This window comes from Austrofundulus limnaeus, unplaced genomic scaffold, assembly GCF_001266775.1.
Source record: "Austrofundulus limnaeus strain Quisiro unplaced genomic scaffold, Austrofundulus_limnaeus-1.0 Scaffold201, whole genome shotgun sequence".
Taxonomy (NCBI): Eukaryota; Metazoa; Chordata; class Actinopteri; order Cyprinodontiformes; family Rivulidae; genus Austrofundulus; species Austrofundulus limnaeus.
In genome coordinates, this window is record NW_013952603.1 from 535,150 (window position 1) to 549,463 (window position 14,314).

The 14,314-nt window shown below is 39.4% G+C and overlaps 1 protein-coding gene across 1 annotated transcript in view; it reads right to left on the bottom strand.

Annotated features, from left to right (window-relative positions):
- The window catches only part of pola1 (polymerase (DNA directed), alpha 1), a gene marked incomplete at its 5' end in the record, with an annotated part of 86,945 nt that overhangs the window by 13,732 nt on the left and 58,899 nt on the right, over positions 1–14,314 (bottom strand). Inside the window, 2 exon segments of the mRNA XM_014018769.1 lie at positions 65–161; positions 11,803–11,919. Of these exon segments, the coding sequence (XP_013874223.1) occupies positions 65–161; positions 11,803–11,919 (214 nt within the window).

Genomic DNA, 14,314 nt, shown 5'->3' on the forward strand with positions numbered 1-14,314 from the left:
GTGTGTGTGTGTGTGTGTGTGTGTGTGTGTGTGTGTGTGTGTGTGTGTGTGTGTGTGGTCTTACTTCTTTCATCCGTTGTTAGCACTTTGGTTACTGCATGTTCCCAGTCAAAGATGAACCTGTAGAAGCACAGCTGGTTGTACAGGGCCTTCTCCGAGTACTGCAGGATTAACAAAAACAATCAGACATCAGACAGAATCACACACTAACTGTGATGGAAAAAAAATAAAGAAATTGTGAAAATAACTGGGCGTTAATTCAGTAACGATATATATCATGATAGACGTGTTCAATATCAATAAAAAGCATATCCGATATAATATATATTATAATATTAACAGTTGATAACTTTCTGATCAGATAATCTAGGGTCTTTTAGCTAAACACCAACTTCAAAATAAAAGCTTCAAGCTGTTAATAGACAACATACGCTTGCTAAAAAAACTGCTCACGCTTCATTTTGAAATGTGTAAACCAGGGTTTCTTACTCCCTCTTGTCAGCATATTTGAGCGACAGAGCACTAGTTTGCTGGACCAGACCACCATCGTATGGTTAATATGAAATTAAGTATTGATTTATGATGCTGTTACAATGAAATGAGGCATCTAAAAACTGAACAGGGTGTCAATACGAGGGCCAAACGCTAAACGCCTGCTGCTAAACAAGGTAAGCTAGCAAAAAAACCTGTGGAGTAACGTGCGGTAGCAGTTTCACGTTTCTCCGCTGAACTGCTTCAAAATAAAAGAACGGCATGAAGTGAAAGGAGAAAAGAAATTGTGGATAAAAGAGGAAAGTTTGTCAGTATTTCAGCTATTTTAATTCCGACCGATCTGAAACRCCATATCGCCCAGCCCTTTACATTTAGATTAGACAATAAGATTTCACATTTAAGAGACCAATCACATTGAACTGAGAARTAACTCTCAAAATGATAGGTGGAGAAATGTGCAGCTGTACTGCACTGGTTAAAATGTTTGCAACATTTGCATTTAGTCATAACATCAATGGATCATTTAAATAAACTATGAAATATAATGAAGTATTTTTTGAGCAGTATCAACAAAAAAACAAGATTTTGAGCAGAAAAGCCTCAATTTTTTTTGTAATTTTCTCTGCAAGCTAGCAAAGCTTTTCTTCCTTTCAGCTAGTAAATCTCAATATCCAAATAGTTTGAGGTTTCCTCCTTAAAAAGACATGAAAAATTCCTGATAAGAATAACCTAAAATAGGATTCAGATCAAATATTAATGGGTTATTGTGATTAGGAAAACAAATCAAAGCAGATCTCTGGAACCACTCAGGATGATCCAAAATGTGCTGAGGTCATTTTGACCAAATCAGATGAATCCTCACTTTGATATGATGGGTCACATTTGTTCTTGAATGAAACTTGAGCTCATAAAACACATAAAYGTGACTTTTAAACAAGGATGTCCAGCTTTTATCATGTACCCATCAACATACATTAAATAGCAGAGTCAATGGGTAGAAAAAAAACAGACAAATGGTCATTAAATACACCACAAAGGTTCTTAACTTTTTAATTCATCAACAAACAGCAACCAGCAAAGTGATTGTGATTAAAAGAAAAAAAAAAMACATTCAGAAGGGATTTATTAGTGGATATATTGCTGTGTATGAAAAAAAAATAAGTGGATACACTTCATACACATGCTTTGTAGGGCTGTGTATTGGCAAGAATTTGGCGATACGATACATATCATGACAGAGGGGTCACGATACGATATATCCCGATATATTGCGATACTATAAGCAAGGCGATATGTTGCAATATATTGCGATTTTTTTGTCCACAAATTCTATTAAATAAAAACCTCTTACTGGAGGAAAAAAAATGAAAAACCAAAATTCATCGTCTCAGAAAATTCTAATATTACAGAGACATACTTTTGATGCATTTAGCTGTGTTCTGCTTTGTTTGTGTTTTATTTTATTTGTTTCATATTTCTTATTTCATCCATGTTTTCAATTATCAGACTAAATTTGACAATAAATAGTTTGAAAATATATTTTTTTGCAGCTTTTAGTTTGTAATATTAATTTACAAAATGGTCACCCAACACTAAACAATAGCCTCTACTTCAAGAGGTAGAGGAGCCAAATGGTTGGCTCACTGCCAACTAGCCGTTCATTTTTATGTTGTAGTGAGCCATGCTCACTGCTGCCAACTAGTGGTCAGAGGCTGCACTACAACATAAAAATGAACGGCTGGCAGGAAAGTTGACATTTTAAAACTTAATAAAAAAATCGATACAGGGCTTTAGAATATCGATACAGTATCGGGAAATGAAATATCGCGATATTTCAGTGTATCAATATTTTCTTACACCCCTAATGCTTTGTTTGATATTTTTGGACTTCACAACACATAAGTATGATAAACACCTGATCTAAAAATCTAACAAATCCAAACCCCATTTGCAACATATTTCACCCAGTTTTAATAAACCAACTCAATGATTGGTCAAGGTTCAGCTCTGTTGGACCCACAAAACATTTTAAATCCTGGTTCAGAACTTTGTCTTTTTACCAATCTTGGCTAAACACAGACTTGTATTTGACATCAAAAACTAAAATGAGGAATTTGCTAAACTTACAAATTTTGCCAAACTGAGTCTGTTTAAAGTTTCATTTAAATTAAAAACAATGTTCATGTTCAGCCACCTGCCTGTGCTCCAGGTGGGGGACAATGAAACRGAATGTAAACTATAATTTTTACGTTCAGCTCCTGCCTCGTTTCACAACGTACAAAGAAAGTAACAGAATAGATAACCAAGGGAGTCTTAACATGTTTTCAAGACAATAAATAGGAGAGTTAAAACCCCCAGTTTTGAAAAAAGATGTACAAAATAATTGGTTGGTTATCTTCATTAGCTTCTTGTCCATTGTTAGTGGTTTGCTTTCTACCAATTGACAAACTATGCATGAGGAAAATGAGGATTTCTGTTAATAAATTTGACCTTCCCTATAATAAAAGACTAATTTGAGTTTTTTGGGGGATGAGAAAACATGGTCTGATCCACGATATAAGGTCTTTAATTTGATTAATCAAACCTCCTTGTCACTACTAGCCAGCTTATTATCAATACTGGCCTTTTATTACACTAAACAATAAAACATGATTTCATTTAAAACAAAAAGTCAGGTTTACAAGAAAAAAAAAAGGCAAAACAGAATAATGAATCTGGTTCACCAGGCAGCCCGAGCACGATTCACCCTGTTCAAATGACTAAACCTCCCCGAGAAGATCTCTCTTCCTCTGTGTGACACAGTGAAGCAAGAAAACAAATTTGCTTGCTTTGTTAATTTCCACTGCAATTAAGTGGAGCCACATGACAGCCTGCCAAAAGGGAGAGAGGAGAAAGAGATAGAGAGGATGAGTTGGAGGGAGGGGGAAAAAAAAAAAGAAGAGGAGCGAGAGAGAGGAGTTAAAATCCAGGAGGAAAAAAAGTGAGAGACGGCAAAAAGCGAGAGAGAGGAAGAGGAGAGAGGATCAGACCTGGTATCCCCTCCCTCATAATAGTTTGTTGTGATAAGCCATTGTGAGAGAGGCATGCGAACAGCCGAGGCTGTCAATTTGATTAGCCATTATACTGCATGTTTAATTGCAGTTATTGGCTCGTCATTTCCCCGCTGCACTGCAGAGGGCACGCTAAGCCTCGACCCCACACTGCCATCAGGTGTGTGCCGAGTGCTTCGTTATTACCACCAGGAAGAATCCCCCTGACAATCCCTGCGCCCATTATACCTGCCAATCGGCAACGCGCGTAATTGTAATTTCAGTTTTTACTGCCGCGGCGTAATCAAGTGGTGAGAGTATCTAATGCAGCTAAATGCAAACTACGTGATGTGTGCGAACGAGTGTGTGTGTGTGTGTTTTTTTTTTAATGGCTTGCTGTTGCTGCCCACATGGCATGCACAGCTGTTGACCGTTGATGCACTGCCTAGTCAACAACCAAACCATGCACATCCCATAATGGAGCCCCGGCTACGGTTGCCAAGGTTGAATGAGCTCAGTGGGCACAAGCGCTGCGCACCACCTCTTCCTCTTGAAAAATAAAACACACACACACACACACACACACACACACACACACACACACACACACACAAATGAGCATTCAAACAATGTATTGCTGATTTGTGGGCGGGCCCGCCGCAAAACACTGATTGACTGACAGGTGTCAGAAAGGTGTGGCTAAAATGTTACAGGATTGTTATTGAATTTAGAGCCCTGCAACCCCACCTCACTCTCTTCCTCACACTTACACACACACACACACACCTCCACCTCGTCATTCAGCTCGGCGCTTTGTTCCCGCACTGACACCATTTCAATTTGCTCCACAAATCTGCAGCATTTTCAGCCTGACTGCCTAAGGAGCAAACCAGCTGTGAAATTGCCTCTCTCCCGGGAGTGTCGGACCCCCCCCCCACCCCCCACCAACTCGAACCCCTTGCTTCTTTGCCTCCTGCATCCCAGACTGACTCCCCCGCCTTCCAACCCAGTAACACACATACATGTACACATCCTCGCCCCTTAGACAGAAGCAAAACACTGAGGGGGACGCACGTTCAGGAGGATAAAGAGCGAAGCCAGGATGTATAGTGTAAAAGAAAGAAAGCCAGAAACAGAAAAGAGGAGACCCTAAATCATACAAATTGATCCAAATGGCAGAGCAGCAGTACGAAATGACTCGCACAATAAAACAACCACTCAAGCCTTCCTCAAGTGATAAAAACGTCTGTCCCTATCTTTCAGGTGACTTGAACGAGCTCGCCCGACCTCCAGAGAAGTTCCTCTCAGCGCAGCGCCGCTCGGCTACACGAGTGAAGCAGTTAATGAAATCAGCCAGACAATATTTCTGCGTGCGTGAGCGGGCCAAACACAAACATGGCGAGGATTAAAAAAAAAAGAAAAATGTGTTCAACCTGCAGTAAAAAAAAAAAAAAATCTGTAATTCAAGCAACCCAGAGGCGCACAGACGCAGCCTCCTCACTTTTAGTCGACGCTCCTCTTTAGCGTCGCCGCAAAACATGCCCCGCCAATTCTAAACGCTACGACATCTAAGCCCCCTTCGCGAGAACYGCAGCTGCAGGAAAAACAGAGGGAGTGAGGAAGGGAGGGGAGATGGAGAGAAACAAACATACATTTCTCTCTTTTTTTATATATATATACCCCCTCAGCTGCGAGGCCACACGGCTTTAAAACTCTTGAGCTTTTCAGATGCGATGAGCATTATTGCCAGTTGTGGTAGTCACGCCGATCAGCTTCACAAGACACCATAATGAGTCAATATATGTAAATCTTTACTAGGCAAACACGGCGGGAAACAAAGGCATTTAACTGGTGCTCTCGCCCGCAAGCCTCCAACGATTCAGCACCGGTAATTTCTCCCCATTGAAAGGCATAATTGCCTGCTATTTGAAGATATTCATGCTCAATTTTTGAAATTAATTTCAATTGGGGGGAAATGTAGAAATGTCAGCTCCAGTGAAAGGGATTTGATTTCAATTATCCTCGCTCAAAGGACTGTGATTTCCAAATACACTTAAGCAAAATTATGACAAGAATTTTTGTTCGGCAAAATTCAGTGTTTAAAGAGCGATTAGGCGATAATGGGGCAGCTTTGAGCCGGCAGTGAATGCAGCCGTCTCCCTCTGAAAGGCACTCAATTATCTCTGATTGCTCCCGCTATAATGTATCAAATAGAGATACCTGCTATTGCCGTAATTTGTGTGAAAATTAACATGCTGCAATTTCCACTAGAGGGAAAAAGGGAGCTCTAATGGGCGCCTGAGCGTACATCAATAAAACGAGGGGAGAAGAGAGAGAGGGTGGGGGGGAGAGAGAGAGAGAAACGGGAGGGGGAGAAGAGGAGAGAAAGAACGTGCCAAGAGAAGACAAAATGAGTGTAAGAGCTAAGGAGGGAGGGGAGGGAAAGGAATGAAAGGAAAGAAGCAGGGGGGGAAAAGCTGTGAATAAAAGGGGAAAAGAAAAGGAAAGTCAAGACATATTTGAGACACGGTGGAGAAAATAAAGTATTAGGCACCGAGCAGAGTGGGGGAGAGAACGAGAGAGTGAGAGAGGAAGAGAAAGAAATTTAATTTACTGAAAATATTACAAATTGCACCTGTGCATAACTCCCCCAAATTACCAACCAATCAAGGCAGAGTGCCTATTACTCTCCCATTACATGGAGATCAGATCACGCTCTGAATCTGTGTCCAAAGAGGAGGAGGGAGGAAGAGAGGCAGAACGAGAGCCACGGACGGATGGAGGACAGGGAAGAGAGACACCGGCAAAGTGACACGAACAACGGGATGCTTGTGTACAAAACATCACAACGCAGACAGAAACGTCTTAATAGGTGCTGACGTTGTTCACTCGCTGATCTGTGAATACGCCGCCAGATGAAGAGCGTAATTAGTCGTTGGCACGAGAAAATGGAAAGAAAGGCTGAAAATTCACACGGATCTGACTCGCTTTTCCGAAACCAAAACTTTGTTTAAGCGCTGAAAAACGTTGGTCGTCGCCTTTTCCTAACAGCCTGTCTGCCAGCAGCTCAAACAGTCRTGAAAACCTCCCAAGTACTTTGTGTAATTAGCACCAATTAAATATGTAAGCTGCAGGGTTTTTGCTCTCCGTGAACTGGTTTGATTCAGACAACTGTTACCCTACACTGAACAGCTAATATTAGCATAACATGAGCTATGATATAAATGAGTTTTGGGGAAAAGTATCACTTAAAGGAAGGGCAGTGGTAGTAATTAGGATTCAAATATTTGGGTTAAGGGCACTTCAGCAGGGGAAATGCCTGTACTATTGGACGGTGGCCATTTTTTGCTAACGACAGTCTAAAGGAGCACACTGTCTAAAGGCTAAAAACATTTGCAAAGTGTATCAAAGTTCTGCAAGAGAGTTTACAAAAACCCGACTGATTATTTTACATTCAGTTGAGCTTTTTAAAGACTCACRAACAGCCGAATATGACAGGTACAGATGGTACTACCATGTGTTTTTACCAAGATAAACGCAAGTAGATCTACCATAGAATTGATTGCCATGAYTTTAGATGTTATATTAATATTGACTCTGTTAAATTAAAGGTTAATATTTAAATAATGCAAATTTACTGAAGAGTTTTATTCTTTTATTTCAGTTGGATTGTTATAGAAACAGGGTTTGTGTACTTTTCGGCCATTCGATTTTTGTTTTAAAAAGATACTGAAAAATGAAAGACTGTTTTTTTTATTTTTTAAAACAGACACTGAAAACAAACAAAAAAAATGGTTATGCGACTTTCACTTTAGGCTCCAAAAGACTATTTTTCTCAAACCAGAAGTTTAACACTTTCGTTATCAGACTATTAAGGTGGAGCTAGTTAGAATGTCAGAGGTCTGGTCGTTTATTTACGGTATCAAAAAAAGACCCAAGTGTGTTTSTGCGTATATGTATAATATAAATTGTGTGTTTGTGCAATATCGGTTATCGGCCATAACAGCAATAATTATATTGGATATCGGCTGAAATTTTCATATCGGTACATAAATTACAGAGAAAACATTTTAAATGCTACAACATTACATAAGCCATTTGACAAACGGGAAACATCAAACAACTTTTCAGAACTTAAAAATAGGCAAATTCACATGAACTAATTCTTTCTGGAGYCKTAAAGCTCTTAAATTTAAGTGGTAAAGAAGAATTCATTTGGTTTAAACCTGTGTAAAATAAACTCTGAGCTACTTCTTGTTAACTATGAACTGATGAGCACTTGAATTAAATCTTGTAAACAATTTTCATTAATTTAAAAACTGCAGYTCAGAAGAAAAACCCTAAAAGAAACCAGGTTAAAAAAATTACTTCTTACTTAAACTGTCTAGATTTAAATTTGCTTATTCGGTTTATATGGCAGAAATTATTGCTACACAGTTCTCTGAACCTTCTTTAGGTTCAGCATTTTTGTCAGACAGTTCCTCAGGTCCAGACGTACGACTGATTTGTCTCACAGAAGCTTCAAATCAGTCCAATGGGCTCCGCAGGAGGACTGATGATCAGCCAATCAGCAGGCGAGACGAGCTGAATTACTAAGCTGTAAAGACCAGTTTCACAGGATGTCAGAAATATGAAAATATTGCAGTTGGTGATTTGTGAAGCTGCAGCCAAAGATAAAAATGGTTATAATCTGATGAAGTGTTTCTGTGACTTTGTAATAGAGATGATCAAAAATTAGCACGGCTGGGAGTCGTCTGAGGAGCTCAGAAAGAAGATTGTAGATATCTAGGTTAAAAAAAAAGCTACAAGACCATCTCCAGGCAGCTTCATGCTGCTCTCACCACAGCTGTCAGTATTATCAGGAAGCATAAGGTTCATGGGACTGTAGCCAACCTCCCAGGACGTGGACGACAGTGTAGATGTAAAAAGAGCCAAGAAAACCATTCAAGCCGAACTCGAAGGTCAAGGTTTGTCACCTTCTGATTATGGATTTCATRGTAGAAGACTCAGGTGTCACTATTCACAGAAAAATGGGCAGACAGGACAAGCTCCAAAGTTTCTGGGACAAAATTTGAGATTTTTGGCTTCAGTCATATCAGTTATATGTATTTATCAGTTATTATTGTGTAAGGACACCAACTAATTTATTCAGATGTGTTTATTACTGAATAAGATTGTTATTTTGTTCTGTCTTGTAGGCCTAATATAAGCAATACATCTCTCACATTATTATTTACTTACCTTTCACTCTGACTAAGTTAGTTGAAAAACCACAGTGTATTATAGTTGTTCTTATTCAGCTATTTGTGGTCATTTCAATAAGTTCTGTTTAAACTCATGTAATTTACCTCATGTCCTCCATGTGTCTGTTTTATTGTGCAATGCTTTGGTTGGCCTTGTGCTGTTTTAAGTGCTGTATCAATAAAAGTAGCATGGTACGGTAATTAACAGCATAACAAATTAAAACGAGGTTGATAATTTTCATTTGCCTGCTTGTTTGTTTTCTTTGTTTTTCCCTTTTTTCTACTCGTTAGCATGGGGAGGAGTGAACGTTTGTGTCAGGTGTTTGCCAGGTACATGGTGTCGYAAGCTCTGTAGCGTCTTCGGCTTTCTGACGCCTTCTTTCAGTCGTCGACGCCTTGGGATGGCCTCAGGTCACCTTGGGTTTGCAGAGGGTTTTTTTTTTACGTTACGTAAACTTCATAAGCAGCGTGCGGCTGACCGCAATTATTTTTTGAAACCAGAGGAAGACACAAAGAATAAACTGTGCTGACTTGGACAGAGGAGGTAGGAAGAGATGTTTCAGCTTCTGCACTTGTGTGTTTTAACAAACTCCACTCCTGGTCTGTCCAYAATCTTACATAAATTTTGTAAACTTCTGTAAATTTTCTAAGCAGCATGAGAGTAACCGCTAGTGCTGGGCGGTATACCGGTTTGTACCGAATCATTTTTTTTATTTTTGTTATTTGAATTTTCTGATTATCTACATAATTAAATAGCATGAACATGTTCGAATGTTTCGTTGCGGCCGCCAGTGAACTGTTTCCCGGGGGACACTTTTTCTCGCGGCACCAGTAGCATGCTAATGTTATTGTTGGAGCAGCTTGTTGGAGTAACTGGCAGCGGGTGACGATTCCACTGCTTATATTGACTGATGTAAAAAAAAAAAAATCCCATTTTCGCCATCGTTGAATGTAGTAAACACCTCTTCAGTGACGTGCACGGTTAGATTTAACACGTGATGTTAATATGGAGACGCATAGAGACATTAGCGTGCTTCTATTGTGAAAAGCTCGGGGGAAGTAGTTTTGTAGAGTGGAGTTGAGTTGACTGGTGTGCAAGATGAGTCGTCCTGATTTTTATTAAATAACGTAAAACAATAGACCCGATAATAATCTTTTCTTAACCCTCTTCCTTCACTACCGGACCAAAATGTGTGACTACTGTCTCCAACCAGGAGGAGAAGAAAATACGTTTAGAGGAGGGAAACAGAGACACAGACGGAGATAAAGTAAAAGAAAAAAGTTAATAAGCAGTGTTTGTACTAGGGTTGGGCATAATCGTATCGTGTGCGATTAATCGTCAGAAAAACATTAATCGATTATTTTTGGGCACTTGATGATTAATATGATTAATGCCACCAGTCCGCTTAATGCTCCTCTCTGCGTCCAATATGACGAACATTAAATTCACAAAAAAGTTCTGTAATTTATTTATCATAACTCCAGTTTTTCTTGGTCTATCAACACAATTAAAAATTTGATGTATAGCCTGAAGTCTGTAATTTTGACAAAATTTGGAACAGATTTTTGCAAAGAGCAAATCTTCCCCACTAAATTGGTCATGTGACCAGGACATGAGGGTGTCCAGGGACTCCAGGGCATTAATCGGCAAATTAATCGTTATTGGCTAAATACCACAATTAATCATGATTAATTATTTTGCCAATATTGCCCAACCCTAGTTTGTACATTTTATCATCAGCTGACCTGTGATGAAAAGAAAAATACCATGATATACCATGAAACCAGTGTAAATGCTGAAAATACAGTCATATAAAACTTTKGTCATACCGCCCAGCTCTAGAAACCGCATCTATTTTTTTGAAACCAGAGGAAGACACAAAGAATAAATTGCATCAGCTTGGATAGAGGAGGTGGGTAGCGATGTTGCAGCTTCAGTAGCTGATGTGGTCCAGATCACTTCTTAACTTTTTTATGTGTGTAAATTTCTTAAACTTCCATAAAATCATTTCCAAACAATATCATTGTTTATTGCAATAATTTCAGACAATTTATCGTCTAGTGAAATGTGTTATTGTGACAGACCTAAAGTCGTGTTTTATTTCTAACATGTAGACCAAGAGGTAGATGGTAGCTCTAACGTATTGCTGGGCTGCTTACATCACAAAACAGAGACATTTTAAACTATAATGCTCATCTTCCTATAACCTCATAAAGTTCTACATAAAAAGGATCACACAATCAAAAACTGGGGAGTAAACAAAAAAAAGTGAGCTAAAATGACGACAGGCAACAGATTTTGGGTAGAGAAAGGTTGCATGAGCAAGCACAGAAAGTTAAGTGTTGTATTCAGCCTGCAGTTTAAAGTGCCACGGCCCTCAGGCACAGCAATGGCCGCCTAAGTGGCTACAGTGACAGCAGAAATTGGCCTTCTGGTTTACAACCTGTCGCCACATAGCCAGACAGAGCAAAGCAGCCGGAGGAGGGGAGACAAATAGGAGCAGAGGAGCAAATGTGTTATAAAAAAAAAAACTGAAAGCAAAGAGAGTTAAGGCAAAGAAAAAAAAATAAAGAGTGAGAGTGGGACGGAGAAAAAAAAGTCAAGCTCAAATTGAAAGGGAGAGTGTTTCTCTCAAATCCAGTGGTCAAACTAACAAAGTGTTCATAAGGCCACAGCTACAYAGACAGGTGCTTTTAATGGCTAAACTACCACCCAGCTCTTAGAGATTTCCAAACACGTGAAGGCAGGCGAGCACAAACACACACACAAAAGCTATAAAACAAAACAAATATTAGATTAAATAATAACCTGGAAAGGAAAAGCAGGTTGGATAAACTTGTGGTAAAAAGTGACACTAATAAGCAGAGATGTACATTAGAGTGGAGCCTGCAGCTCCATAGCACCATCACCTGGAAAAGATCTACAGAACACAAAGAGCGCTGATGTGTGGCTTCATCCTCAGCCAAATTTGTTTTGTGAAGTTTGAGTTCTCATCCTTGTTCTGTTGAACTGAGCGGTGTGTTTGTGGGTGCGTCACCTCGGGTCTGAGAGTGGATCTGCGGCAGGTAGGGCAGATGGGTCCGTGTCGGGAGAAGGCGATGGGCAAACGCCTGGTTCTGTTCTGACAGGCCTGGTCCTCACACACCAACCAGCCCTACGACAGACACGTCAGGACATCTTCAGATACAAACACTCAACATTTTTTGAAAAATCTCATTAATTTTTCAATTCAKCRACCGTATTCTTRGAAAATATTTGTCGTTGATTCATGAAAGATGTTTGAATTTAAACAGAAAAACAAAATGTCGAMCAATAAAATTAATTAAAAAGTTTTAATACGCTTTAAAAAAAACTAAGCCACTTACTAATTTCCGCTGTATAATTTTAAAACCTCCTAGATTTTTCTATTATTGCAAAAAAAGCTTTCGCTTTTTCATCAATAAAGGCGTTTAAATACATCAGAAAGCATAAATCAAGTGAGTTTTGGTTGAAAAAAAAAATAAAAGAAGGGCGGGAATCAGAAAATAAACAATCCACAGCTGCCTATACTACCCTTGTGAGAACTCATTAAAAAAACTGTTTATGTCGCCGTTTATTTTGTCGATATAATGTTCTTAAAAATTGACAAAAAAACAAACTTGGAGCCACTTTAAAAAGGCAGGTTCCAGTAATGAGGAAATTTTGCTGAAAATTGTTGCCTCTATTTAGCCGCTCTATTTCAGCGCAACAATCTGACAACAAAAGTACACTTAAAGGGGGGAAGAAAACGAGGGGAGGAGGGGGAGTAAAATAAAACACAACTGGAGGAAACAAGCAAAGAAAGAGAAAATATCTGATTTGAAGCCCCCCACGCTTCGGTTCGCCTTTACATTTCAGATTATTCAAAGTGTGTCACAGGCAGAGCAGCGGACAGCCAAAACGGCAGTAGTTAGGACCTCCTGGGGTGAGGCGGTGACCCCAGGCAGGTGCTGTGCTCTAACCCTCTCAATCTCCACGTATTCTTCCCAACTCCTCCTCCCCTTTCTGGTTCTTATGCCCTGTCATTACAAGGGGCTTTAAAGGGGAGGGGGTTAATGCCCAACTAATGACAGAGCATAAGACCCACCGCCATCAGCGCCTTTGCTCCTCTCCTGCATCCATCTTTCCCCTCCTTCCTTCCCTTCCATTCACTCAAAATAAACCGGTGCACCTGTCTTTCTGTCCACTCCCCCCTCGCACTTACAGCCACGTAGGGTTTGATTGATTTTTAGGTTTGTCTTTCTCTACTTTATCAGTTTTGAGCAGCAGGAGTTTAAAAAATGGGGAGAAATATTTTTCTCTTTACAGTGGACTTAACCCTTTTATAAAAAAGTGTCTTTTCTGTACAGGCACGCACCTTCCAGGGCAAATAATAATAATAAAACAAAACAACTAAAATAAAGAGGTTGACTTCAAGGGTATACTTTAGATTTTAAAACGGAATTGCCTTAATGAAACGATTGTAACCACTTGTTATTTTAACATATTTATTTTTAATTCAAATAAAGTTAAGATGTGGTGTAGAGCAGTGGTTCCCAAAYTTTTCAGGTTTTGACCCACAAAATRCCAGCAGCAGAGACCTGTGACCTCGGCTGTTGTTGGTTGATAAACATTGTTTTCATGTAACAATACTTATTAMTMTCTTTTTGTCCATTTTAAGTWCACTAACTTTACTCATTTGTAACAACAAAGGCAAAAAAWTGTTGTTAGTTGTAGATTTTTTTGTGTAATTAATTCAGAAAATCTTTTCAAACCTTGATGTTTCGGGACCCCACWGTGGGTCCCGACCCCAACTTTGGGAACCACTGGTAGAGGATAGAGGAGTCTGGAGGTTGAACATTTGAATCCCTGGATCGACACCAAAAACTTGGGTGAAAAGGTGAAGCAACCATATTTGAGATTTTCTTACCAAGAGTCTTATTTATGGGTTAATCTAAAACTTGACAGTAACAATGTGTGGTTAGAAGGTATTTAAACATTGTAGTATAAGTCTGGAGGGTCTATAGGTGACTCGCACAGGGAGGAGAACCTGGTACAGACTCAGAACTCGTCACAGGGATTATGAATCCAGTCAGTCCGCCWGGTGGATTAATCATATTAATCTTCAAGTGCCAAAAAATAATCRATTAATATTTTTCTGACAATTAATTGCACACGATACGATTATGCCCATCCCTAATGGGTAGAAGGATGTCTGTTTCTGTTCTGGACCTGTTGCCTCCACAACTAGACTAATGATAAGAAGTGATGGATGGATGGATGGATGGATGGATGGATGGATGGATGGATGGATGGATGGATGGATGGATGGATGGATGGATGGACACATCATCAAATCTTCTGTTTAAATGAAAAAACAACTAAATAACCAACATTCCTGCTGTCACTTGAAACTTTTTTTTGTTATTTTTTTCTATGGAAAATACACCTAAAAGTGTCCTGATGCATCTCAGTAATCCAGGTAAAAAATCAAGAAGAAAAAAAATTGTATAGGTCATCTGGACGGGTTCTTCTCTAATGAAACGTTTCAT